The sequence below is a fragment of the Phocoena phocoena genome, chromosome 1, assembly GCF_963924675.1.
Source record: "Phocoena phocoena chromosome 1, mPhoPho1.1, whole genome shotgun sequence".
In the NCBI taxonomy this organism is placed as follows: Eukaryota; Metazoa; Chordata; class Mammalia; order Artiodactyla; family Phocoenidae; genus Phocoena; species Phocoena phocoena.
This window is the reverse complement of record NC_089219.1, coordinates 156,179,629-156,204,624: the sequence shown is the minus strand read 5'-3', so window position 1 is coordinate 156,204,624 and position 24,996 is coordinate 156,179,629. Positions and strand designations below refer to the sequence as shown.

General features: G+C 38.9%; 1 protein-coding gene across 1 annotated transcript; it reads left to right on the top strand.

Moving 5' to 3' along the window:
• The first annotated feature begins 8,575 nt into the window (after nucleotides 1-8,575).
• Nucleotides 8,576-24,236, top strand: LOC136118306 (centrosomal protein of 78 kDa-like). Its single transcript, XM_065871613.1, is given in 14 exon segments — nucleotides 8,576-8,686; nucleotides 8,769-8,910; nucleotides 8,913-8,960; nucleotides 8,963-9,016; nucleotides 12,708-12,724; nucleotides 12,764-12,931; nucleotides 13,023-13,095; nucleotides 14,150-14,253; nucleotides 16,647-16,821; nucleotides 19,046-19,159; nucleotides 20,902-20,966; nucleotides 21,257-21,450; nucleotides 22,984-23,176; nucleotides 24,012-24,236. Coding segments are annotated over 14 exon segments (1,683 nt in total).
• Nucleotides 24,237-24,996: the final 760 nt, after the last annotated feature.

The window sequence follows — 24,996 nt, the reverse complement described above, 5'->3', positions numbered from 1 at the left end:
TTCACAACAATATCTCTATTTTCACCTTCTTTAAATGAATTGGCCTCATAGATGTGCCATTAAAACAGAGCTTCACCCTCAACGTATTTTAAAGTTTGTATTCAAACAGTATGAAGAAAACAGGATCAGGGAATTCAGCCATAAAAGTGAATGGATTACTGATACATGCTACATCATGGATGCAACTAAGTGAAAGGAATCAGACACGAAAGGCCACATATTGTATGGTTCCATTTATACGAAATGTCCAGCAATGGCAAATCCATACACATGGAAAATATTATACATTAGTGATTGCCAGGGATTTGGATGAGACGGAAATAGGGAATGACTGCTTAAAATGGGTGTAGGTTTCCTTTTGGGGTGATGAAAATGTTTTGCAACTAGGCAGTGGTGACAGTTTCACAGCATTGTGACAGTACTAATTTCCACTGAATGGTACAGTGAATTGTAAAATGATCAAAATGGTGAATTTTACGTTATGTTCATTTTATTACAATAAAAAAGGAGAAAGAAACAGGGAAAGACTTTGAGTTTGGGAAACTAAGGTGAACTGGTCAAGAAAAACACAGCTCTACTGTTCAGTGTTCTCTCAGCTCTCCCAGTGCATTAATCCTCAGCAAAAAGTAGCCTGAACTTGTCGATGATAGTCATTCAACACAGTCCAGGGAAAAGTAAATAAAATAAAACCCAACTATTCTTATTTAGCACATCTGTGACAGGTTAACTTCCTGCTCAGCCACATGGACATTCATGAGGACGTTTCACTTTAGGTGTCCTCTACTTCAGCACTTTACTCACAGCTCATTCACACATGTATGCAACAGCATTTCTTAATTTAATGGACTCTGCAGTGCTGGTTGTGATCAGTCTCATGAAAAGAAAAGGGAAGGAGGAAAAAGCCTCCACATTGACTTGGTGGTCTTGGGATGAAATGGATGCAGAAGACAGCTTGATTGTCAAACTGGAAACTTTTATTTTCCTTTTCCTCTTCTTTTTATCTTTCCTATCAGGTCTTCTGTCCACTTCCCACCACCTTCTTTCAAACAGGAAAGACACTAATTAGCTGCTGGATTTTTTTTTTTTTTGTTAAAACAACTATTGTTTTAGATTTCTTGCTGTCCGCTGAATGTTATTGTTTTTACTGCCAAATGAGCTTCGGTGGTTGATGTAGGGGGTCTCTTGGGAACTTAACTTTTTCAAGTTTAAGTGGAAAAGCTGTTTTGTTTGAATTGGCTTTTACTGGGTGCTTCAAGATTTGCTCTTAGCTCTTTGATGGGGGACTGAATAGCACAATGTTTCCTTTGAGATCCCAGTAAATATAGGATCCCATGTCCTCCTGGGCACTTTATTGTGATTTTGCTGTGTGTGCTCTCCAATAGCCAGATGCAGATTCCAGGAAAATGACATATAAATGAATATAAATAATCTAATAGTTTTAGAATTTGCTTTGGCCATACTCCTGGTCTCATTCTACTTCTTGTAGCAGTTGGCTTGAAAGAGCATTAGCTATGTATATATTAAATATAATATATATATACCAATATTAAATATTATATTGGTGTATAAATGTAATATATTACTGTTTAAATTAATGTATAACAATTATGTTTTATATTAACATGTATTTTTGCATAGCATATATTGTACACAAAATATATGACTAATGCAATGTATTTATATGTTTAATATGTTCACAATACTAATATGATATATCATGTAATATTGATTATAAAACAATTACATCATAATATATAAATATATAATTATTATTATCTGATATATTATACTTAAAGTATTCTATATAACACAATACATAATGTATTATTATAAGACAAGTATATTATATAATATATAGTATATATTTTTAAATTATACATTACACATACAAGTATGTATAACTATTTATAATTTTATTTACATAGGAATCTGTTCATAACAATTGATGTAAAAATATGCAATATTTTAAATCAAGTGGGCCATAATCTCACTACCTACGCATAACTACTTTTAAAATCTTGAACCCTGTCTAACTCATGCTTCCATATCTCTCAACCGGCTTTTCTACACATGCACGTAGACACACATTTATACACGATATACATGTATACTACCAGTTTCCAGTTCAATGTATATAAATATATGATATATATAATTATATTCCTGTATATGTATAGAAATATAAATCAAAGGTATGTGTAGGGCTTCCCTGGTGGCGCAGTGGTTGAGAGTCCGCCTGCCGATGCAGGGGACACGGGATCGTGCGCTGGTCCGGGAAGATCCCACATGCCGCAGAGTGGTTGGTCCCGTGAGACATGGCCACTGAGCCTGCGCGTCTGGAGCCTGTGCTCCGCAACGGGAGAGGCCACAACAGTGAGAGGCCCGTGTATAGCAAAAAAAAAAAAAAAAAAAAAGTATGTGTATAGGTATGTATTTCACATATTTATATAAATATATCATATAAATAATGTATGTGTATATAAATACATGATTATATACATACATACACACAAATAGACTTATTTAAACAAAAGAGACCTAAATAAACATAGTTCTCGAAAAATAAAACTAGTTATGTTTCACTGTTTCAATAACAGATTATAGTTTTCTACTGTATGTGCTTCTGTAATCGTTATGAACAATTCCCATTTGTTGAATGTTAAGTTGTTTTAATTTTTTGCCATTATTAATGAAGCTCTGAAGAATATGGTGGGCAAGATTACTTGAAAAACTCTCCTGAAAGAAAAGAGTTAGGTATGCTAGGTTAAATGTAAACAGCTTATTTTTAAGTGCAAGTCTGATTTTTGAAGTGTGCAGTAGAAATTTCCAGGACCCATGAAGGAAGGGTGGTACATGTGTGAGAGTTATAGCTATATTAAGAGTGGATTGAAGATCTTGACAGCTTAGAACAGAAGCTGGCAATCCTGTTTTTATGAAGCGAAATAGCAAATATTTTAGGCTTTGTAGACCAAAGAGGCAAAATTGAGGATATTATATAGGTACTTAGGTAACCATTTAAAATGTTACCAGTTAAAACGTGAAAATTATTCATAGCTCATAGGCCATAAAAAATAGGCAGCTGTCTGGATTTGGAATACAGGCCGTAGTTGAATGACACACCTGGTATAGAGACTTGTTTTTAAATGGCCATGACCACATGGGAGGCAGGAGGTAAGACTCCATCCCTACTAGATGGGAAGTTAGAACTAAACCTATCTATCCCTAGCTTCACCTTTAATGAAAGGGTGTGCCAGTAAAAAAAATATCTGCTGGCAAAGGGAGACTAAGACCAAATTCTCTTGGCCTCTGCTCTGGGTAGGAAACAGGTAGGAAATCTTGAGAATTCTGAACCGCCGATCTGTGTTCACAGTGTTTGGGTTGCAAATTTATTTGCGGTCTTGCAAACAGAAGCTAAGAAATTACCTTAAAATGCTCCCAGATCGGTGGTATTCCAAACACAGAACTAAACACTCTCTGGAGAGGTAGACCTTCAACCCAGGCCTATAGCGTTCCCACAGATAAAGTTTAACTAAACATGAGCTCATGATCTAAATGTATGCAATAATGAAGAAATCAGCTACAATGGGAGAGAATCAGCAAAAACGATCAATACCAGAATTAGATTCCCAAGGCCATCCATTGAATGTTGGAATGATCAGGTGCAAGGCAGAAAATATACATAAAACTAGAACTGAAACAAGGAGCAAGGATGTTTTAAAAGACTGGGTAGGATCTTTCAAACATTTTTAAAGTACATGTCATTGATAAAGCTAAAAACTCGAAGGTCGTGTAATACAGCAGATTAATCGTGGAGAAGAGTGAAATTATGCTGTTTTTAAAAATATGGCAAATCAGATTTTCTGCCTAATTATATAAGTAGATTTCTCTTAAAAAATACACATATTTTAAAGACTTATTGGCTGTAAAATAACTAAAGGATATTTCAGAGGGCTTCTCTCCAAAGAAAAGTGTGAAGTAGCAAAACACAGAAAGTGGAGGGGAAAAAATGTCAATATATACATTACTATAGGGTGAACTAAGCCTTAGGCCAGCAACTATGAGGAGGAGCTGACCCTTAGATACGTACAACTAAGCTGGAATCTTCAAAAAGTTCAACTATTTATAACTAAAAAGATTTCTTAAAATTAATAACCAAGTGTTTTTATTGACATCAGAAGAGCAAAACAATAAACCCTCAGAACATAGAAAAATTAGATAATAAAGATATGAGCAGAACTTAATAAAACAGAAAAAAGTATAAAATTGAGGTGATTTAGTAAGTCAAAAAATATTCTTTGAAAATATTTTAAAAACACACTTTGATTAAGCAAAACAAAAACAAAAGTAAATAATACACAGAAAGAATCAGGACAATGTCATAGCAGAGAGTAAAAACAGAGAATATATGAAATGCCAGTAAATTTGAACATTTATGTAAAGTGGACAGTTTCCTAGCTCCTAGAGTTTACCAAAACTGACACAAGAAGAAATATATAGCTGGAGTTCTTTCACCAGTAAAGGAATTAAGTCAATAGTTTACAATCTTTCACCAAGAAGATACCAGACCCAGCCAGATCTTTTGGGTGGGGAATTCTATCAAACTTCTATTAAACAGATAACATCAGTATTAATAAAGAAAAACTTCTAGAGAGTGGCAAAGGAAGAATGCTCCTTTATTCATCTTATGAAGTCTATATAATCCTAATACTGAAAACAGATTAGGACTGTAAGGAAAAAGAAATTTACAGGTCAAATTTACTTGTAAGTATAAAAGCAAAAATTTTGATCTACGATATTAGCTACCCAAATTCCCTAGAGTAAGAAAAAGCATGAGCAAGTTAGGTCATCCAATGAATGAAAAGGTAGTTTAATGTCAAGAATATATATCAATAGATTGAAATCACCACATTTTATTTCTTTCATCTGTCTCTTTAAAAAATTGGTAAGTACTTATATTGATCTCTCTTGTAGTAGGCACTGTGCCAAGTCACTTACATATTTACTCCTTTAAACCTTCTATCATCCCTGGGGGAAAGTTCTATTTTGCTTCCATTTCTTAGCTAAGACTCTAACCCCCAGGAAAGTGAAGCAACATTTATAAGTTTTTGTGGATGGTCAGTGACGGGACCAGTACAGGAACATCCAAAGTCTGTGCTTGGCAACAGTGCCCCATGTTGACACTCACATTACAGATGAAAGGAAAGGAACCATGCACTTACCATATAGATTAAATGTCACATTACACGTTAAAGGAAGGGAACCACGCACTTACATTATAGATTAATACCCACATAACAGGTTAAAGGAAAAAGAAACATGTGCTTCTCTCAAAAGTTGTAAAGAAAGCATATCTAATTGGCTCGGTGCTTTATGACAGCCTGGAGGGGTGGGACAGGGAGGGTGGGAGGGAGGGAAACGCAAGAGGGAAGACATATGGGAACATATGTGTATGTATAACTGATTCACTTTGTTATAAAGCAGAAACTAACACACCATTGTGAAGCAATTATACCCCAATAAAGATGTTAAAGAAAAAAAAGAAAGCATATCTATTTCTAAATACATTTCCCAATTTCTTTTGCTTGTTTTCTGACCTTTGTAGTGCATTCTGCCATGAGGAAAATTTTAATTCTTATATAATTAAATGTATCCTTTTTTTCTTTGAATCTTAGAAAGGTGTTCCTCATGAATAATTTATTTCAAGTCTCCCAGGTTTCTGATACTTTTACAGTTTCATTATTTTTTTACTTTTAACTAGTTGCTGTATCTAGAATTTAGTAATGATAGCCATATTTTCCCACTTTTGTTGAAGAAGTTTTGCTACTGACCCAAAATGTGAATTTTATTTTAATCTCAAATCCCTTATGCTCTTGCATCTAATTTTAAGATGTTTCTTATCCCACTGGTTGTTTTGTCTATCTGAAACAAAATGCTACCTTAATTATAGTGTAATTATAATATAATAAATGTAATTAGTAAACATAATACCATATATAATAAATAGCATAATATAAAATAACAAAATATAATTTACCATATAACAAGGTCAAAAGAGAACAAAACTATACAATCACTTGAAATATCCTCCAAAGATATTTTATAAAATTAAATATTCATTTCTAATTTAAAACAAAGAGTAAAATAGGGATTGATGAATGCTTCCACAGTAAGATGAAATTATATATCTAAAAGAGAAAGAAGTAAATGATAAACTTTAGTAACACTGGCAATAAATACAGGACAAGATGAAGATGCCTGATATAATGTTAAAGAAAAAGAATTATGTAACATTGTCTTTGCAGCACTGATGAGTTCAGTGAAAAGATAATCTCATAGAAAAGAGTATCTCGTTCTTCTTAACGTATGTACACTTGTCCATTGCATGAACATAACAGCTTATTTAACCAATATGTTACTGATCTGCATCTGGATTTCTAGGTTTCCATGGAATTTTATTATGCACAATTGTTACAAACTCTAGGACTTCCTCTTATGTTTATATCTTTTGAAAGAAACAATATCTCCACAGATGATTTATCTGTGCTGGCTGCTAGCAGACTATGGCTACTTCTCAGTTCTTCCCTTTACATTCCTAGTCAATATGAAAATGGAAGGCAAGAAGGTCTTCTGTTTAGAGACTCTAAATATACGTCTTGGTAATAAAGTCTTGGTGGTAAAGCCTAAAAATATCAACCCAGAACAAGTGTTTTTCCAGCTGTAACTATGTGTGATTCCCTTGGTTTTATTACTGTAGAGGGTGTAATAAGACAAGACTGTAGGGTCTGCCCTCAAAGTGCTTCCAGTAAGATGAGCTAAGTCAAGTATCGTGGCATAGCTAATTCAAGACAAAATATAATGGCTCCTTTTCTCTCATAGCAAAACTTCGTGGAGTGAATATCGAAGTCACTGTAGGCTCTTAATTAAAGGAACACAATAAATCTTGTATTGGAAGGTGGTTATTCTGGTCTCTTTGCAGAGATGAACTGGAAATTGTCTAGAAGAAGGAAAATTAGCTTAACCAAAGTTAAACTCATAAATAATTGAGCATTAATTAAATATCTGTGGTCTATGTTTCTCTTTGATCATAATTTCTCCCAATTTATACACCTCTTTGATACCCGATTAATCATTGTCAAAGATGCAGTTAACAATGATTATTACTGTGTATTAGGTTTTGCCTGGGCCCTGAAGAAACTATCCTAAATCACCAGCTATGATTGTCACTTGATTTTCTCACAAAGAACAATCAGAACTCCTTGTCTTAAGTGGCTTGGGATGTGAAACTAGTTAGTCTCTTAGATACTGTTAGAGGACCCTACAGAGCCCATTGGTGAAAGTTTGGAAAACACTGGGCTTCTTAAAATTGATTCTTGTAGTGTGTTACGAAAGATGACTGAACCAAAAGAATAACAGTGTTTCTGGTTCTGTTGTTAGTGTTCTCCATGGAAACGTTGCTGAAGCTTCTGGACTCAATTTCCTTCCCCATGTGTGAATGTCACTGAAAAGATCCAACTCCATTCTATCCCCATATAACTTCAGAAACTAAGCAAAATGAAGACTCAAAATTCATTTCAAATAATGAAATGAATATATAACGTAGAATGGAACTGGGAAAATACCTGGTTTAAATTCTGGAAAGTACCAACTATGCAATTCTGGATAAGTTGCTTAATCTTGCTTAGTCTAATTTAATGCCCATCTCACAGGATGTTATGATGATTAATTTAATATCTTTGTACAACATACAGTGTTATGTAATTTCTTCTTGTTCTTCTTGAGTAAATTCATATCTTTAAGCAACTCACTTTAAAAAATAGTTACTTACTTGCTTAGATTACTCTTACCTTCTATTATCAGCAGAATTGTGTCCTGCTCAAGTTAATATGTGTTAAGTCTTAACCCCCAATACCTCGTAATATGACTGTATTTAGAGATAAGGCCCTTAAATAGGTAATTGAGGTAAAATGAGGTCAGATGGGTGGGCTCTATTCCAATATGACTGGTGTTCTTATCAAAATAAAATATTAGGACACAGACATGCAGAGAGAACAAAGTAATTATTAGTAACCACGATCATGTCGTGAATGCATGGAATATGTCACCATTTGCCAACCACCGTGTCAAGTCAGCAGAAACTACAGAAATTAAGAGCTCACCGCAGAAATTCACACACCCGTGCACCAGGTAAGGGACCACAGGCAGAAGTTCACTCACCCTTTCATGTGCCCCTCAGGGAGTGCACGCTCTCTCCTGGGCAGGACGAGCACAGACACTTATCGGGAGTTGTACTACTTTTAAAATGCGTTGATACAACCATGTCTCACTGGTTGAGTCAGCATACGCTTTTTGTAAACCCCAAATTCTCCACACCTCCTACCTTTGGCGCTGCCCTAGTCTCAAAGCTCCTGCCCCTGCTCCTCAGGCCGCGTCCCCATGTGAGGCGGGGCTGCGTGCGGACGCACGGCGAGCGCGCAGTCGTCCTCGAGCCCCGCCCCCACGGAGCCGCCTGCTGGTTTGAACCGCATCCCAGCGCGCGGAGGACGATGGGGCTGGCGCCAAGGGCGGGCGATTCGCCATGGGAGGTGGCGCGGAAGCGCGACATGGAGGTGCTGGCCTAGCTGGGGCCCTAAGTAGTCTGACTGCGACGCGGATCCTGCGCACACTACAGGGCCGCAGCTGCCGGTCGGTGAGCGCCCGAGGGGCTGGGAGGCGAGCCGGGGACCCCCAGGCGGGTGTGGGCATCGTGTCCACAGCTTGTGTCCCATAAGCCGCGCTCGGGCCATGATCACTCCGTGAAGCTGCAATGCGACCCCGCGGCCGACTTCTTCCTGCGCTGTGAGGACCTGTGCGCGCTGCAGGACTCAGTGCCTCTGCCCGCCTTGCGCGCTTCCCTGCGGGAGGGCCTGCTGGACTTAATGCCGACCGCCTCCTTAGGGTGGACTGGGCGCCGCTCCTGAGCACCCTCTGCCCCTGATCTGTATCCAGAGCTTCTTCCAGACACGGCTGGGCGAGACAGGTTTGTAGTTCCCGCTTCCAGGGGCTCTCGTGTGGGCGCTGCGAAGCGGGGTTTTAGATGGTGCAAGGTGGAGGGTGGGCACTAGAATCGGTGCCCAGTGCCCCGGTGTGCGAGCACTAGACGGGGCGTGCGGCCTAGCACTCCTGCCAGCTCGGTGACCCCGGCCGAGTGCCTTAAGGCTTCTAGGTCTCAGTGTTTTCATCCGTATCATGGGCTTAACAGGACCCACTCTCTGTGGCGGTTACAAGGACTCACTCTGTTAATGCTTGTAGACTCTGCAATGTAGAACACTTAGCACAGTTTGGAGCATCGTTAATTGTTCCACTGATGTAACCTGGTCTGTTGAATGACTTTGCCTGGTACAGACCAAAGCGATCAGGAAATAGATATATCCCAGCTTCATTTCCTTTCCATTAAAACAGGGCTCAGGATAAAAAAATCTTTTTTTTAAATAAATTCATTTAATTAATTAATTCATTTATTTGGTTGTGTTGGGTCTTCGTTTCTGTGCGAGGGCTTTCTCTGGTTGCGGCGAGCAGGGGCCATTCTTCATCGCGGTGCACGGGCCTCTCACTGTCGCGACCTCTCCTGTTGCGGAGCATAGGCTCCAGATGCACAGGCTCCAGATGCTCAGGCTCAATGGGCCCAGTTGCTCCGCGGCTTGTGGGATCTTCCCAGACCAGGGCTCGAACCGGTGTCCCTTGTATTGGCAGGCAGATTCTCAACCACTGCACCACCCGGGAAGCCCAATAAAGTCTTTTTTTCAATAGTCGTATCATATAGTGGAAAGAGCACCAGTGTGAAGCCAGCTTAGGGTTTGAATTCCAGGGCTTATGCTGTCTGTGGCCTGCGCAGGTTACTTTTGAACTGCAATCCCCACACTTGTAAAATGACATTAAAAACCACTCTTTCTGAGGGTTCTTACAATTAATTAAGCACCTTATGTGTGTAAAGTATCCTGGCACTTGAATGAGTTGTCAGAACCAAGGGCTGCTGGAGACGATGCTTCTGCCCTAGGTAATCTCCCCTTCTACTGGGCAGCAGGTAAACACAAGCACAGGAGTCAGTGCTCTGGAAGAAGTGAGTTCTGGTGCTGCAGAGCACAGAATCTTTCTGTTTTTTAATTTAATTTTTATTTTATATTGGAGTATAGTTGATTTACAGTATTGTGCTTGTTTTAGGTGTACAGTAAAGTGATTCAGTTATACATATATCCATTCCTTTTCAGATTCTTTTCCCGTGCACGTTATTATAGGATATGGAGTAGAGTTCCTTGTGCTATGGAGTAGGTCCTTGTTGATTACCTATTTTATATATAGCCGTGTGTATATGTTAATCCCAAAGTCCTAATTTATCCCTCCCCCCTACCTTTCCCCTTTGCAGAGCACAGAATCTTAAAAGGGAAAGTTCAGGGTAGGCTTCTTGGAGGAGGTGCCATCCTTTCTAAGGATAGTAGAACCTCCTGGGGTGGCAGGAGGGAGCAGTGTGTCAAAGGTTGAGAAATATAAGAAAATATGGCAAAGCTAATGTACAGGACTGGAACTCAGGGTTTGGGAAAGAAATGAGAGTTGATACTGGAAACCTAGTGGGGACAAACAGAAAGCGACCTTGTTTGTCCTGTCAGAAGTTTGGATGTTTATCCTGAAGGCTGTGGGAAACCCTAATAAACAATAAGATGGACTTCTGGTTTAGAGGCTCGCTCGGACCTCCATGTGGAAGGCAGTTGATTGGGTGCGGTGTGAATTGTAATCTAAAGGTCCCACTTAAGTTATAAAAGGTTGGACTGCGTTTTGGAGATCCGAGAGAGAATGGGTGGGGCCTGGTGACCAGTTAGAAAAGGAAGGGCAGCAAGCGTGGGTGACAGTTTACAGCTGCATCTTTTTGTGAGATACAGAGCACAGTAGAGAGGGATTGGGGGTGGCAAGAGGCTCTTACTTGATCTTCAGTGCTTTAGAGGGGCCTGGTAGACGGGTCTGGGCCCAAGGTTCAGATCTGGGCTTTTTGGGAGGACAGGTGTTTGAAGGCATGGGAGATACTTAGGTTACCCACAAGACGATACAAAGAATCATAGGTCTGAGAGTTTTTTAAGTGAGTATATATATATATACATTTTAAAATTTTATTTATTTATTTATGGCTGTGTTGGATCTTCGTTTCTGTGCGAGGGCTTTCTCTAGTTGTGGCAAGTGTGGGCCACTCTTTATCGCGGTGCGTGGGCCTCTCTTAAGTGAGTATATTTGAGGATGTTTATAAGCTGAGAGAAAGTAGTTATTTGTTTTCAAAAAGCTGAATACTTATCGTGTGCCTGGCCTTTTTCTAGGATCTGGGGTTCACACCATCTGTTATCTCTTCTGCAAGGACAGTTTAACTCATCCCCTGGTGAAGAGAAGTCTGCATCCCATTCAGGTGTAGGAACTGTTCTGTACCTCTGAAGGGACTTTACTTAACCAGAGTAATAATGTAGAAATCAAAAGAAATTATAGCTGGAAGGGACCTTAAAGGCCACTGTACTTAATTTTGCCGAATATTTTACATTGAATTTAAGAAAAATTTATTGCAGAGCCCATTCTCTTCAGAGTTCCTTCACTGAACTTTCTTTATGTCTTGCATCCAGTGGGTCCAGCTTGTAGATTTTGGCCTCCTCCTAAATTTGCTTCTTCATCCATATTACATTTTGCCCGAACAATGGCAGAAACTCCTGGGTGGTTTTGCGGCCCCTGGGTTCAGTTCCTCTAAGTTCATCTGCCTACTCATGTTGAGTGATCTTCTACCATAAAAAGATGTGCTTAAAATAATGCTGCTAATGGCTTGCCCACACAGAGTTAGTGCATACTAGCCGCCCAGCGTGTGCTCTGCCCAGAGGCGTGTACTCTGAACTGTGCTCGGCCAAGCCTCATGGGGCTCTTTGGCCCTGAGGAAGGGGAGCTTTTTGGGATCACTCCCTTTATCTAATCGGTCCTTCAGCAGCGGGGTGCCTTTTTCTAATCAGTGGAGGCACCCTTACTCAGCCAGCGGTAGCCCCAGGCCTCATCACCTGTGGGATACAAGCCATGATCTCTCCCAGGCTTGCTTTGGCCAGCATCTCTATTTTCCTTTCTGTCTCTTCTCACACTTGGACCCCTGGCGTTTAGTCATCCCCACCTGCAGTATTTAAATTGCCCAGCAGGTGTCAGGCTTGAGTGTCTTTGCACAGATACTCCCTGTGCAGTTAATGCACCTCGTACTCCAACTCTGCAAACTCTCATGAAGCCGTCACTTACATATAACTTTTTGCCTCCATAGGAACCTCTGTGCATAAAGGTTATGGTTCTTTATCTCATGTGATTGAAAGTTTGAGCTTATACATCTCCCTCCTTAATGAAGGCTTTAAGGGCAGGAGTCGTTTGTAATCCTTAGCACAGAATAGATGCTTTTTTTTTTTTTTTTTTTCCGGTACGCGGGCCTCTCATTGCTGTGGCCTCTCCCGCCGCGGAGCACAGGCTTCGGACGCGCAGGCTCGGCGGCCATGGCTCACGGGCACAGCCGCTCCGTGGCATGTGGGATCCTCCCGAACCGGGGCATAGATCCCGTGTCCCCTGCATCGGCAGGCGGACTCTCAACCACTGCACCACCAGGGAAGCCCTTTAGATGCTTTTTAATGATGATAAAATATATGGTTAAAATCACTCATTTTACGATAATTTTGGTTTAGGTTGTGACAGAAATAAAGTTTACTTTATTTCTTATCTTACTTTAAACTTATTAAAGTTTACTTTATTTACGACAGGTAGTCGTGTTCCTGCCATAAGAAATAAAGATGTGACATTCTAGTTGTGTAAAGTTCTTAAATGCTGTGTAAGTGCGTCAGGTGCGCTAAGGAAACTGGAGCTAAGTGGGCTAGTTGTGAGAGAGAGAGAGTTAACTATGTTAACAAAGGTAAGCCTTCATTGGGTCCTGCCAACCTTTGATAGTTGCTTTTGGGGCAAACTAAACCAATAAAATTTTAAACTTGTTCTCCCCATTAAATGGATTGAATAAATCGGCCACTTTGGTGCACCTGTGTCTTGCGAGTTGTCCACTTGGAGATGAAGGTTTAGAAAGTGAGTTTCAGTCTTGTTTAAGTCTCTTCCGTCAGACTGGTCTCGTGATTTCTTACACACCACGTTACTTCCTGTCTACCTTTTCTTGGTGTTGTTCATGCCTGGATTGTCTCCTGTGCCTGCTCAAACCTTGGTCCATTCTCATTTGTACCATAGAAGTTTGTCATGCTGGATACTGTCAGAACTAATTTTACTTAAGTTTGTGTTAAGCCACAAACCACACATTTTGTATATTTTCTGTTTTTTGTGTTTGTCTGTATTTTAATGTTTCTCTTCAAGAAATATTATGGGAAGGGAAATAGCAAGATGTAAAGAGCAAAAAAGTCATCATGATCTTTAAATTGTTAGAACATGTATCTGCAATCATAATTATAATGCACTGTGGTATGTGTTAAAATAGGAAATATATGTCATGTCCCATAAGAGCAGCAAACACAGTGGTGTTAGTGGGGGTGTGTCATGGAAGTAATCACAAAGCAGGTGACTCTTGATTAGGGTCCTGAAACATTAGTGTGCCTTCCCTGTGTCCAGTAGTGGTCTGAAGGGGTAAGGAAGCCTGCCTTTCAATTTGAGGGAACAGAGGGTTTGAGGTCCTCCCTCTTCTATTGCTCTGTATACTGCATAGCAGCTAATAAAATACTGGGTTTATAGTTGACATTTACATTGCTGATTGATCATCAAGATTGGCATGTATCATTGGAAATGAAAATCGGAAGTCTTACGCTCTTTAGGTTTTTCTTTTTTTTCCTTTGTCTCAAAAGTATGTAGTACTTTACTGAGTGGTTGGGAAGAAAGTTTGCAGTATCCAGTGCATTCAGTTTTAGTACTGAATAGAATTAAACTGTTGCTGTAAACTGGAATAACACTTTGTTACTGACAAGTTTTAGAATGCATCAGTTCATCAATTACCTGTTTGGGAAGATTGTAGTTAATGATTTTAAGAAAGTGGCTGTAAACCTCCAATTGACTCAAGAAAAGCAAATAAGTCAAGATTGACAAATGTATAGGCTCTTCATCTTATTGTGTGTGTGTGTGTGTGTGTGTTTTCTGTTAGTTATTTGTCAAGGTGTAAAGAACTCTATCACTCTTAAAACAGTAAACTTCACGGGGTGTAATCTGACATGGCAGGGAGCAGATCACATGGCCAAGATCTTAAAGGTGATTTTTTTATGTTTAAACTTTCATGAAAATGTATGTGATTGAAGCACATTAATATATTGGTACAAATGGTAGTTAATTTTTTTCTTTTGATACCTGTGAGTGCAGATTTCATTTTATTGAAAGAATATGACCAGTTTTCAGTTTGGGATTCTAACATTTAGTAAAGATAGTCCACTTAATTTTAGAAATAAGAGATTTAATATATAATACATAATAATATTTTTATGTAGTTTTAGTTACTGAAAACATTGATTGTGATACTGTGAAAAAACTATGCCATTATAGTCTTCAAGACTTAAATGAATCAAGTGTCTATTAGCTGCTGTAGTTTATAAACTAATAAAAATCACTACATCAGCAATTTGTAAATACAGTTTTTAAAATAATGCCTTACCAACTTTACAGTGGTTATAATGACTGTATTTAGCCCTAAAGTTATTTAATAATTTGACATGAAGCCTTTTTAATAGTTTGATGGTGCAGATCAGGGATAGGTAAACTGTGGCTGGTGGGCCAGATCCAGCCCATCGCCTGGTAAAGAAAGTTTTTTTGGAACATAGTCGCACCCATTGTTTAGAAAGTTTTTTTGGAACATAGTCACACCCATTGTTCACATGGTACCTATGGCTACTCTCACTCTACGCCAGTGGAGTTGAGTAGTTGCAACAGAAACTGTATAGCCCACAAAGCTGGAAATGTTTGGGCTTCCCTGGTGGTGCAGGGGTTGAGAATCTGCCTGTTAATGCAGGGGACTAGGGGTTCGAGCCCTGGTCTGGGGAGATCCCACATGTCGCGGAGCAACTAGGCCCTTGAGCCACAACTACTGAGCCTGCGCGTCTGGAGCCTGTGCTCCGCAAAAAGAGAGGCTGCAATAGTGAGAGGCCCATGCACCGCGATGAAGAGTGGCCCCCGCTTGCCACAACTAGAGAAAGCCCTCGCACAGAAACGAAGACCCAACACAGTCAAAAATAAATAAACAAATGTGGGGTTTAAAGAAAAAAAATATTATATATTAAAAAAAGCTGGAAATGTTTAAATTTAGATTTTAAAAATTGAAAAATTCTTTGAGCCTATACAGGGCAAGTGCATTGACCCCTGTGATTGAAAACAGTCAAGAAGTTGGGTGCCGAAGCCAAATGGCCTAGGTTCAAATTCCCTTTCTCCCATTTCATAGCTAGTGACCATGGACAAATCACTTAACCTCTATGCCTCATTATGAGGTTTAAATGAACTCATTTGTATAAATAGTGCCTGGCACATACTAAGCACTGTGTAAGTGATTGCTGTTATTTCTGCTTGGAGCTTTTATAAGTTATTGTTAATAGAAAAATGACACTAATGATTTTTGTTTTAGGGTGTCAAAGGCACTTTGAGTCTTTTATTTTTTCAAGAATGTAATAAGACTTCTTTCATTTAACGTCAGTGTTCCCTATTACCATAATTTATTTTATGAATATAAAGAATGGAATGTCTTTAAGACAGTACTTGTGCTTAGATGTCAAACCATTATCTTCCCAAGGCACATCAAACTGGCTTTGCCTAGTCCAGGCCTCTGAAGTTTGTGTGCACACCCTAGGTAGCATGTGAGATCCAGTTTGTAAATATAGTTTTTAAAATAATGCTTGGGACTTCCCTGGCGGTCCAGCAGTTAAGACTATGCACTCCCAATGCAGGGGGCTTGGGTTCGATCCCTGCTCAAGGAACTAGATCCCATGTGCCTGCCGTAACTAAGAGCCCACATGCCAAAACTAAATGATCCAGCATGCCACAACTAAAGACCCAGCACAGCCAAACAAACAAACAAACAAATAAATAAATAAATATTTTTTTTAAAATAAGTAAAATAAAATAATGCCTTAGGAGTTAGGAAAAGAAAATATTAGAACGTTTTTACCTTTGTATTATTTTTAAAAATCTGTGTAGTTTATCGTGTACATAAATTATATATATGGAACTTTGTGTATATAATTTGTTAATAAATAAGATGCATATTAAAAAGTTTTCTTATGTTTTGCCCAGTCAGGTGTTTGGAGGCCATTGGAGGACAGAATGATGAAATATAGAACCTCAGCAAAGATAGAATTTAGAACCAATTCCCTGACTTAGAAGATAAGGAAAATAATTCATAGACTGTTAATTGAGTTGTCCAACTTTACATAAGTGTTCAGAAACAGGAAATCCAGTGGCTAGAATCTAATCACTGAATGACTAGAATCTGGGTCACTGGACTCATAAACCAGAAGTGACTGTTTAATTTCTCAGGTTGATGCTCCTGGCATATATGCTTGATATGTGTGTGTGTGAATCTCTGACATAATAAGCCATACACAGTAGGCACACCCTGTTTCCTTATTCAAGCATCATAATTTCATCCCATTAAATATCTGAAGTATCAGACTACCAGAAGGCATGAAGAAACCTGGGCTGAGCGTCTTCGTTCCAGGAGACCTGATCTTGACTGTATGGCTGGTTGGCGGCACATCACTCTGAACTGCAACACGCTCATTGGTGACCTGGGTGCAAGTGCTTTGGCAGAATCTCTTAGTGAGGATTTATGGCTTAGAGGTAAATTCTAAAATTGAAAATATTGAATTTTTAATGTGATATATGCTTAGCTTTTGGCATGATACTGTTGTGATAGGATTTTTTTAAGCCTGATTTTACTGATAGCTTTTATTTTGCTTTTAAACTTTCCCTAAGAGTTGCATATATCCTTTATAGAAAATACAGAGTAACAAGAGAACAATTACCTATAATTTTAATACCCAGATATAATCACTGTTCATTTTGGTGTATATACTTTCAGTCTTTTATTTTTCTATAAATATATTTGTACACTTAGGGATTACAAAAATAGAATTGTAGTATACTTGCTATTTCATATTCCTGCTTTTTTCACTTAATGATGTATCACGTAGTATTGTGTCATATTGATGTCCCATAGTTTAATCAATTCTTTGCAATTAGATTTAGACAGTTTGCTTTTCCCTATCAGAAACAATGTGAATGCGTTATATACACATCTCTGTGTCCATCGGGCTTACTTCTGTAGAGTAAGGTACTACAAGTGGAATGACTAAGTGTGACATATTTTTAAGACTTTTGATACACACGGCCAAATTACCACCCAGAAATGCTATGGCAATTTGTAGTCCACCCCAACAGTAGATGTGAAGCCTGCCTCTCACAAACACTGGCTTGTAGCGCTTGTAAAAGAATGTAAAACTACAAAAATGAGTACCTCTCCATTTTCTATGCAAGTGGGATTACTCCAAATTTTATAACATTTTTCAATTAATTTAGTATGAGCATTTTAGCAAGTCAGTAAATTTGCATCTCCTGCATGATTTTTTTGTGATTGTTCAGTATTCCATTGTATGAATATGCCACAGTGCACATAGCTTATCCATTCTTGTGTATAAGCTATGTCCAGTTTTTCAGTTACAAATAGTACTCTGATATATATATATCCTTACCTATATCTCTGACTATTTCTTTTAGTTAAATTAGAAAGAGAGTTGTTGGATCAAAAGGGTATAGACATTATTTAAAGGCTTTTCTTACAGAATCTTGGCTTAATCTGATAGGAGAATAACCACATTTAGTTTTATTTTGTATTCATTTGATTTACTGGTGAGGTTTACTGACTGTTTGTATTAATTTGACTATTTGGTTAATTATACCCTGTGTCCATTCTTCTGTAGTGAGAGTTTGTAAGGGTTGTATCATATTCTGTCAGATCCTTATGTCTGACTTGCTATTTCTATGTGTCATGGGGGTGTTGAAAGACTCCAGTTATTTTAATGTGATGGTCCATACAACACTTAAAAAAAAGACTCATGGGCTTCCCTGTAGGCACAGTGGTTGGGAGTCCGCCTGCTGATGCAGCAGACACGGGTTCGTGCCCCGGTCTGGGAAGATCCCACATGCCGCGGAGCGGCTAGGCCCGTGAGCCATGGCCGCTGAGCCTACGCGTCCGGAGCCTGTGCTCCGCAATGGTAGAGGCCACAACAGTGAGAGGCCCGCGTACTGTTAAAAAAAAAAAAAAGACTCATCATAGTTTCCTTTTATGTAATATTTTTTAATACCTGTGCTTTGGTGATGATCCCTTTGGTTTAAATGAATAGGTTGTTCAGTCCCAGAACTACTAGAATTCATGATCAGTTTTTCTGGTTTTTGTCTGACTTTTCATGGAGAGAGTTCTTGACCATCATACTTTCATGATAGGTTTTTAGTATGTATTCTCTATTCACACATTGTTTGAATTTGTTATTATTTGTAACCTCTTAGACCTGTCTTTTTTTCCTCTAAAACTAACAGTTATTACATTTCTTCTAGTTTGTTTTCCCCTTTTAACTAGTTTCATGTGTGATTTGGAGCTGAAGATCATGATCAAAAGAATGCAGTGCATTTCTGAGCTCCACCAGGTTTTGCTTGTGAGGTTTACATGCCACTGCCGCCCTTGCTAATTATGAACTGAGATTCATTTTGTGATGCTTTTTGCTCATAGGTTATATACAGTTATTCTTCAGTTCTGTAATAGTAAAATATGTTGGATGATTTATTGGGACTAAAGGCAGGGTTATCATTGCACATCCAAGAAGAGGTTTTTAAATTGGATTATGCATTATGTGTGTGCGTATACATTTCTGTTTTTTTCCATACCCAAAATTACAAACCTGCCATGACTTGTCTTGTGCAGGACTCTTCCACACGTGAGAAAATGGGAGTTGTCTATATGTTAAATCTGTAGAGACTTCACAAATGACCTTTTGTCTTTCATCGAAAGCACTGGACCTGCAGCAGTGTGGCCTCACCAGTGAAGGAGCAAAGGCTTTACTAAAGGCCCTTGAAACCAACAGAACTCTGCTCGTTCTGGATATAAGAAAAAATCCACTTGTTGGTATGTGGTCACTTTTTTTTAATTGATAAACACATAGGAAAACAAAAAGAATTTGTTCACGTATTGACAGTTTTTAAAACTTAATGTGTTTAACTTTCCTCATCATATACAGCTGGCCCTTGAACAACTTGGGGCTAGGGGTGCCGACCTCTACGCAGTTGAAAATCTGGGTATAAGTTTATAGTCAGTGGTTCCGCATCTGTGGATTCAACCAACCTTGGATCGTATAGGATGATAGTACGTATTTATTGAAAAATATCCATGTGTCAATGGACCTGCGAGGTTCTAACCCATGTTGTTCAAGCTTCAACTGTACTTTTCTAGTGTTGCACTTCCCTTATGTCTTTAGCAGATAATGTACTAATTAAAGTGAGTTATACTTGTAAATTTTTCTTATCTCTATTCTGAATAGAGGTGAACCTAGATACTAAGCCTGCTTCCACGAAGAGCATTATTTCTTTCCTGTGCAACCTCTGAATTCTTGCCAGAAGTACTTTATTCATTTGTCAGATTCACAAGTAATTTTTTTACTATCTTCTGTGTGCCAGATATGGGTTTAGGCACTAGGGATAAAGCAGTGAACCAGACAGACAAAAGTCTTGCCCTCATGGAGCTTACATTCTAGTGAAGGAGTTCAGATAGAAATGAGTAAAGAGATAAGTCATATAATTTTAGACAGTAGGAAGTGCAAAAATATCTTAATGTAAGGAGAGTGAGGGAGAGCAGGTAGGACTCCATTGGATAGGTTTGTTAGGGGACGGCTTCACAGGAGAAGTGGCATTTCAACGGAGACCTGAATGAAGAGAGGAGCAAGCCATGGAAGAACTGAAGTAAGCACATTCCAGGACAAGGAGGCAATGAGTATGCAGGCATGTAGGTGGGTGGATTATTTAAGGAAAAGCAAGGAGGCCAATATGGCCAGAGTACTGAGTGAAGAAGAGTGTGGTATGACCTGAGGTCAAGGAGCTAGCCAGGGGTCTGCTCTTGTAAAGTCTTGAAGGCCAGAGTAAAGATGTGGATTCTTCTAAAAGAGTAGAGGGTTTTGAATTGGGACAAGGCATGATCTAAATAGTATCTGAATAAGATGACCTGGTATAGAGAATAGAGTTGGGGGGATAAAGAAGAGAAACAGGGAGACGAGTTAGGTTACTATCACGGTGGTCCAAATAAGGAGATGTTTATGGCCTAGCTTAGGTTGGAAGTTTGGACCAAGTCAAAAGCAGTTTAATGCAGGTTGTGTTTTGAAGGTGTAGCTAACAAGGCTTGCCGATAGATTAGATGTGGGGTATGAAGGAGATAGTAACAAGGAGACAAGTCATTGATGATTATGTGTGCAACTGGATGGTATCACTTAGAAGAAGGGGGCTGATGGGAGGAGCAGCTTTTGAGGGAATATCAGGACTTTGGTTTGTTATCTTAGATGCCCTTTAGGTATCTAAGTGTCTGGATGGTGCTCAGACTGTACTTTCTATCCAAAGGTATCCAAAGCCACTTTAGATGCAAAACGTTTAAAGCTGACCTTTGCTGCTGCCAAAATAGTAGCCACTGTGAGCAGTCTGCAAGATGGCATCTTAGGATTTTGAGGAAGAAATTAGAATACACAAAGCAGGAAATAAGTGTATAATTACATAGTGTAGATTTCATATTTAATTTTATGGGAAAAGCAATAATTATTTGGCTTTAAATGGAAATAGCCACTCATTGGGAAATAATTACTCTAATTTCAATTTATTATACTTTAAATCATTCTGTGATGAAAGCAGTTACTGAAAAATGTCTCCAGAATAGAAGGAGTGCCAAGTCAGAGGTATACAACATGTTTTAATTCTCTCGGAAGAATTTCTCTTTAATGGCTTGTTTTTCTTTCCTTTTTAAAAGAAAATCATCAAGGTACTTTCTGCCATCTTAAAACTAAGTGTTTAGTCAAATGAAATGGCTTTTCTGTTTTTGAAAATGTTGTGTGATGCTTTAATTTAGCTTCCCAGAAATGCAGATTGAAGACCTTTTATTAACTTAAAATATCTTAATCTCCAATGAAGATCAAACCCTCCTAAATTACCTGGAACTTAAATGGCATATTTATCATTTCTCTCTCAGTACCAGTGGATAACTTCTCCATCGGTGAAGGAACCATGCAAAGCTGCTAGACAGAAAAGGAGACCTATAATTTTGGAAAGTGGTCGAAAAGGAAAAGCTACTATTACAATTGGTAACTCTTTCTTTATTTTAATGCTACTAGAACTTATACCCCTTATATTTTCCGGTGTGCTAAAATTAAAACAGCCTGAATGGTTATTCCTTAATGGTTAATTACTTCCTTAACGGTTAGCTGTCAATATTATTTGTGTTTTTTATGGAATGCACCTAGGATGTTCCTGACAAATAGTGTTTAATATGTATTAGATATTAATTTTAATATGATAAAGCTCTTGAAGTGACAAAATCCATATCCAGATACAAGGTCACCTTTTCTCCCTTTCATGTGGGGTCCAGGCCTTAGGAAAGAGAGGGAAGCATGTGATGTGTCTAGTGACAACCCCAAGATAAAATAAAGTAGGCAGAGCCCTTGGCACTTTACAGATATGAATACCTTTTATTGTCATCACCACCCTGTGAACAGACAGTGTTTTACAGCAGCGCAGACAGGTTAGAGTCAGGTGCAGCGGGGAAGTGGGATCAGGCAGGATAAGAACATGGGGAGAGTCGGGGGGGTGGGCTGGTTCCAGAGCCTTTACTAAGGAAACAACAAAAATCACAGATAATGACTTTTTTCAAAATGCAGCAATCAGTGGAAGAACTAGAAATGACCATGTTCAGAATTGTGATCAGTTATGTATGTAAAAGTCAGTTACTTTCCCATAAGCCAGAAATAACAATAAAAAACAAGGAAAGATCCCATTCGCAATAGTCACAAAAATTGGTAAGTATCTAGAAGTCAGTTCAGTGTTCACCTGAAAAAGTTAGTGCAAAAGGATAGATGAAACATTTTGAACATATATGTTAACATTAATAAAATGTGATGTTAACATATGATCTATTAACATATAAAGCCACTGGCTGAAGGAAACACAGATTGGTGGAAAAGTCCAGAAACTGGTCCCTGTTTACTTGAGAATTGGATTTTGACTTAGACAATTTTAAAGTCTAACTTGACTTTTTGTCTAATTGACTGATTGAAGCATTGATAATTCATTTAAACAGAAATTATATATTTGCATCACAGCATACACAAATTCTAGTCAGTCGAAAAGATGTAAATGCAACTAAATGCAAGAAGCAGATATAAAACACAGGAGAGAATTTCTGTGTAAGTGTATGGGAGTACAGAAGCCTTCCTAAGTAAGCCATAAAACTCAGAAGCCATAAAGTAAAAGATATTTAATTACATGAAAATTTAAAACATTCCTACAGTTCAAGACATAAACAAAACAAAATGACAGACACAAAAGTTTGGTAGTGTATTAACATATAAAGGTTACTGTTGATACAGAGAATAACCCACAAATAAATGAAAAAGGATAACCAAATTTTAAAAAGGCAGGGGGTGGTTTCTACCCGTATGAGCAAACAACTCAGAAGAAACACAGCTGGCTACTAGACAAAGGGGCCAACTTCTTTAGGAAATGCAGATGAAAACCATGGGATTTTCTTCCCCTCTGATAGGCAGAAATTCTAAAGACTGATAACATCTGGTGTAGACGAGGGAACAAGCACACTTTGCCTATGTTAAGTATAATAAATGTGTTCAATTTTGGAGCGAGGTTTGCAGCGTCCATCAAAGTTCAAAACTCTCTTGCTTTTTGACCAAAGACTTTTACTTCTAGGCACCTGCCCTCTGCCAGTACTCTGCCTTACACAAAAGTGTGCATAAAATCAGGCACCCGCAGGTCCAATGAGCGATACTTAAGTAATGGGGAAAATCTAGAGACAACCCGGATGTCCTTCAGGAGGGGTCTGATGAAGGAAATTAGGATCCATCCGTGGTATGGAGTAACGTGTGTGTGGAGAACGGGGAAGGTCTGTGAGCAAACTGGGAAGATGACCTGATACGTCATCAGGTCAAAAGGAAAAAGAGCAGGTGTAGAAAAGGACATGTCTATTATTCCACTTAGAAACCCACAGTGTTTGTATTTGTATATACTATATATGTATATATGTACATATGGAAACACGCATATATACACGTATAAACATTTGTGTATCTGATCCTGAAAATGCACAAAAGACTGTTAATGGCAACCACCTCTATGGAAGGGAATAGATCTTTACATTTTTACTCTAGTTTTCCTAATCGTGTGCAAATTTAGAGTTAATTTTTTATTTAAAAGTTAGGCAGTCAGGAGAGGCCTAGTGACTCTTTTGTGGGCTTCTCTCACCTCAGGATGCACTCGTCGCGCCCTTGTTGTTTCTGGTTTGTCTTTTGGAGCAGACACCACTGAAACGAGCGTCTTGTCATTCCTTGCCAACTGCCTGCGGTTTTCTTGCGCCCTCCTAACCCTCACCACCTTTGTGAGATGCTGTTTCGCACTGAAGTGGTGCCTTTCCCCTCACACACACCCTCTTATATCTTGGGAAGTCCCGGGGTTTCTCAGTGGGCATTCTAGAATACTCATCCCAGAGATGCAGTGGGTTTTTCAGCCACATGCATTTGGGGAAAACCCTGTTCCTGTATGAATTATCCTCTTGGGAGTTCACGATTCACCAGAGCTCTTGAGACGCTCTAGGAAGTTGAGTCAAGAAACCCTTGTAGCCCTGTTAATTCAGGATTTCCTAAATTTCTATGACTGACTGTGGCACCGCTTTTCCAGTCACAACCATCCTTATCAGCTTCCGTCATAGACTCCCTGGGTAGCGCTGCTCAGACTCTGTCCTGGAAGCTTTGCAGTCCCAGGATTACCCACTGCTTCCACACCCTCCCAGCCCCCTGCTAGCGCTCTGTCGGCCTGGCACCTTCTCCCTGCCCCCCAACTCATTCAGGCCACAGGCCCTGCCCTCGCTCTGGGATTTAGTGATAATGCCTGGGAGCGGTGGCCCAGCACAGCCCACAGCAGTGCCCGGCGTGGCTCACAGGGTTTAAAACACACAATATGAGCCCTTACTGGAACATGGGAAGATGATTTAAATCCAGATGTCTTATTTCATAATCCCCGTGTCTCTGAAAGTGGGAGAAACAGACTGGGAGGGCCATATGTTTCAAGCAAAGAGAGACTGTTTCTCTGTGGAAGTAAAGAACAGGCCCTCACAGTTAACAGGTAACGTAGGGAGTTTGTGCTGAGTCTGCCATGTTGGGCCTGTTATACTCATTTATATGACCGTTGGGTCCCTATTGGCATTTGCATTTACTGCCCATGCTTGAAACTCCCCAGTGTCCCTGTCTTGGTCACGAGCCCCTCAATAAAACTAGTTTCTTCTCCAGGTTGAGCTTTTCCAACTCTTAGAGGTCTAAAGTGAAGGATAGGAAACATACTATATTTGCATCTATTTTTATTTAAGAGTTATCTAAGGAGATTTATCTAATTAAATAGGAATTTCCTAACAGATGCCAAAATAAACAATCAACAAGTTTTCTTTAAAGATCATATATATAACAAGATCCACCTAAGAGTTAAAATATAAGTAGGTATACAATTTAACTATTTGAAGATAATTTTTCTTCTTACCACTGAAGCAATAAGCAGGTAGTAGTACAATTTGGGGAAAACAATATTTCTGGCTTTTGTTTGTTTTATTTTAATTTGTGATATTCATGAGATCTTTTGTGAAGCCTTTGGGTATATAGTAAAATTCATGGGTTTTTAACTTTGTATTGACTCGTATTTTTGTAGGTTTTAAATTTT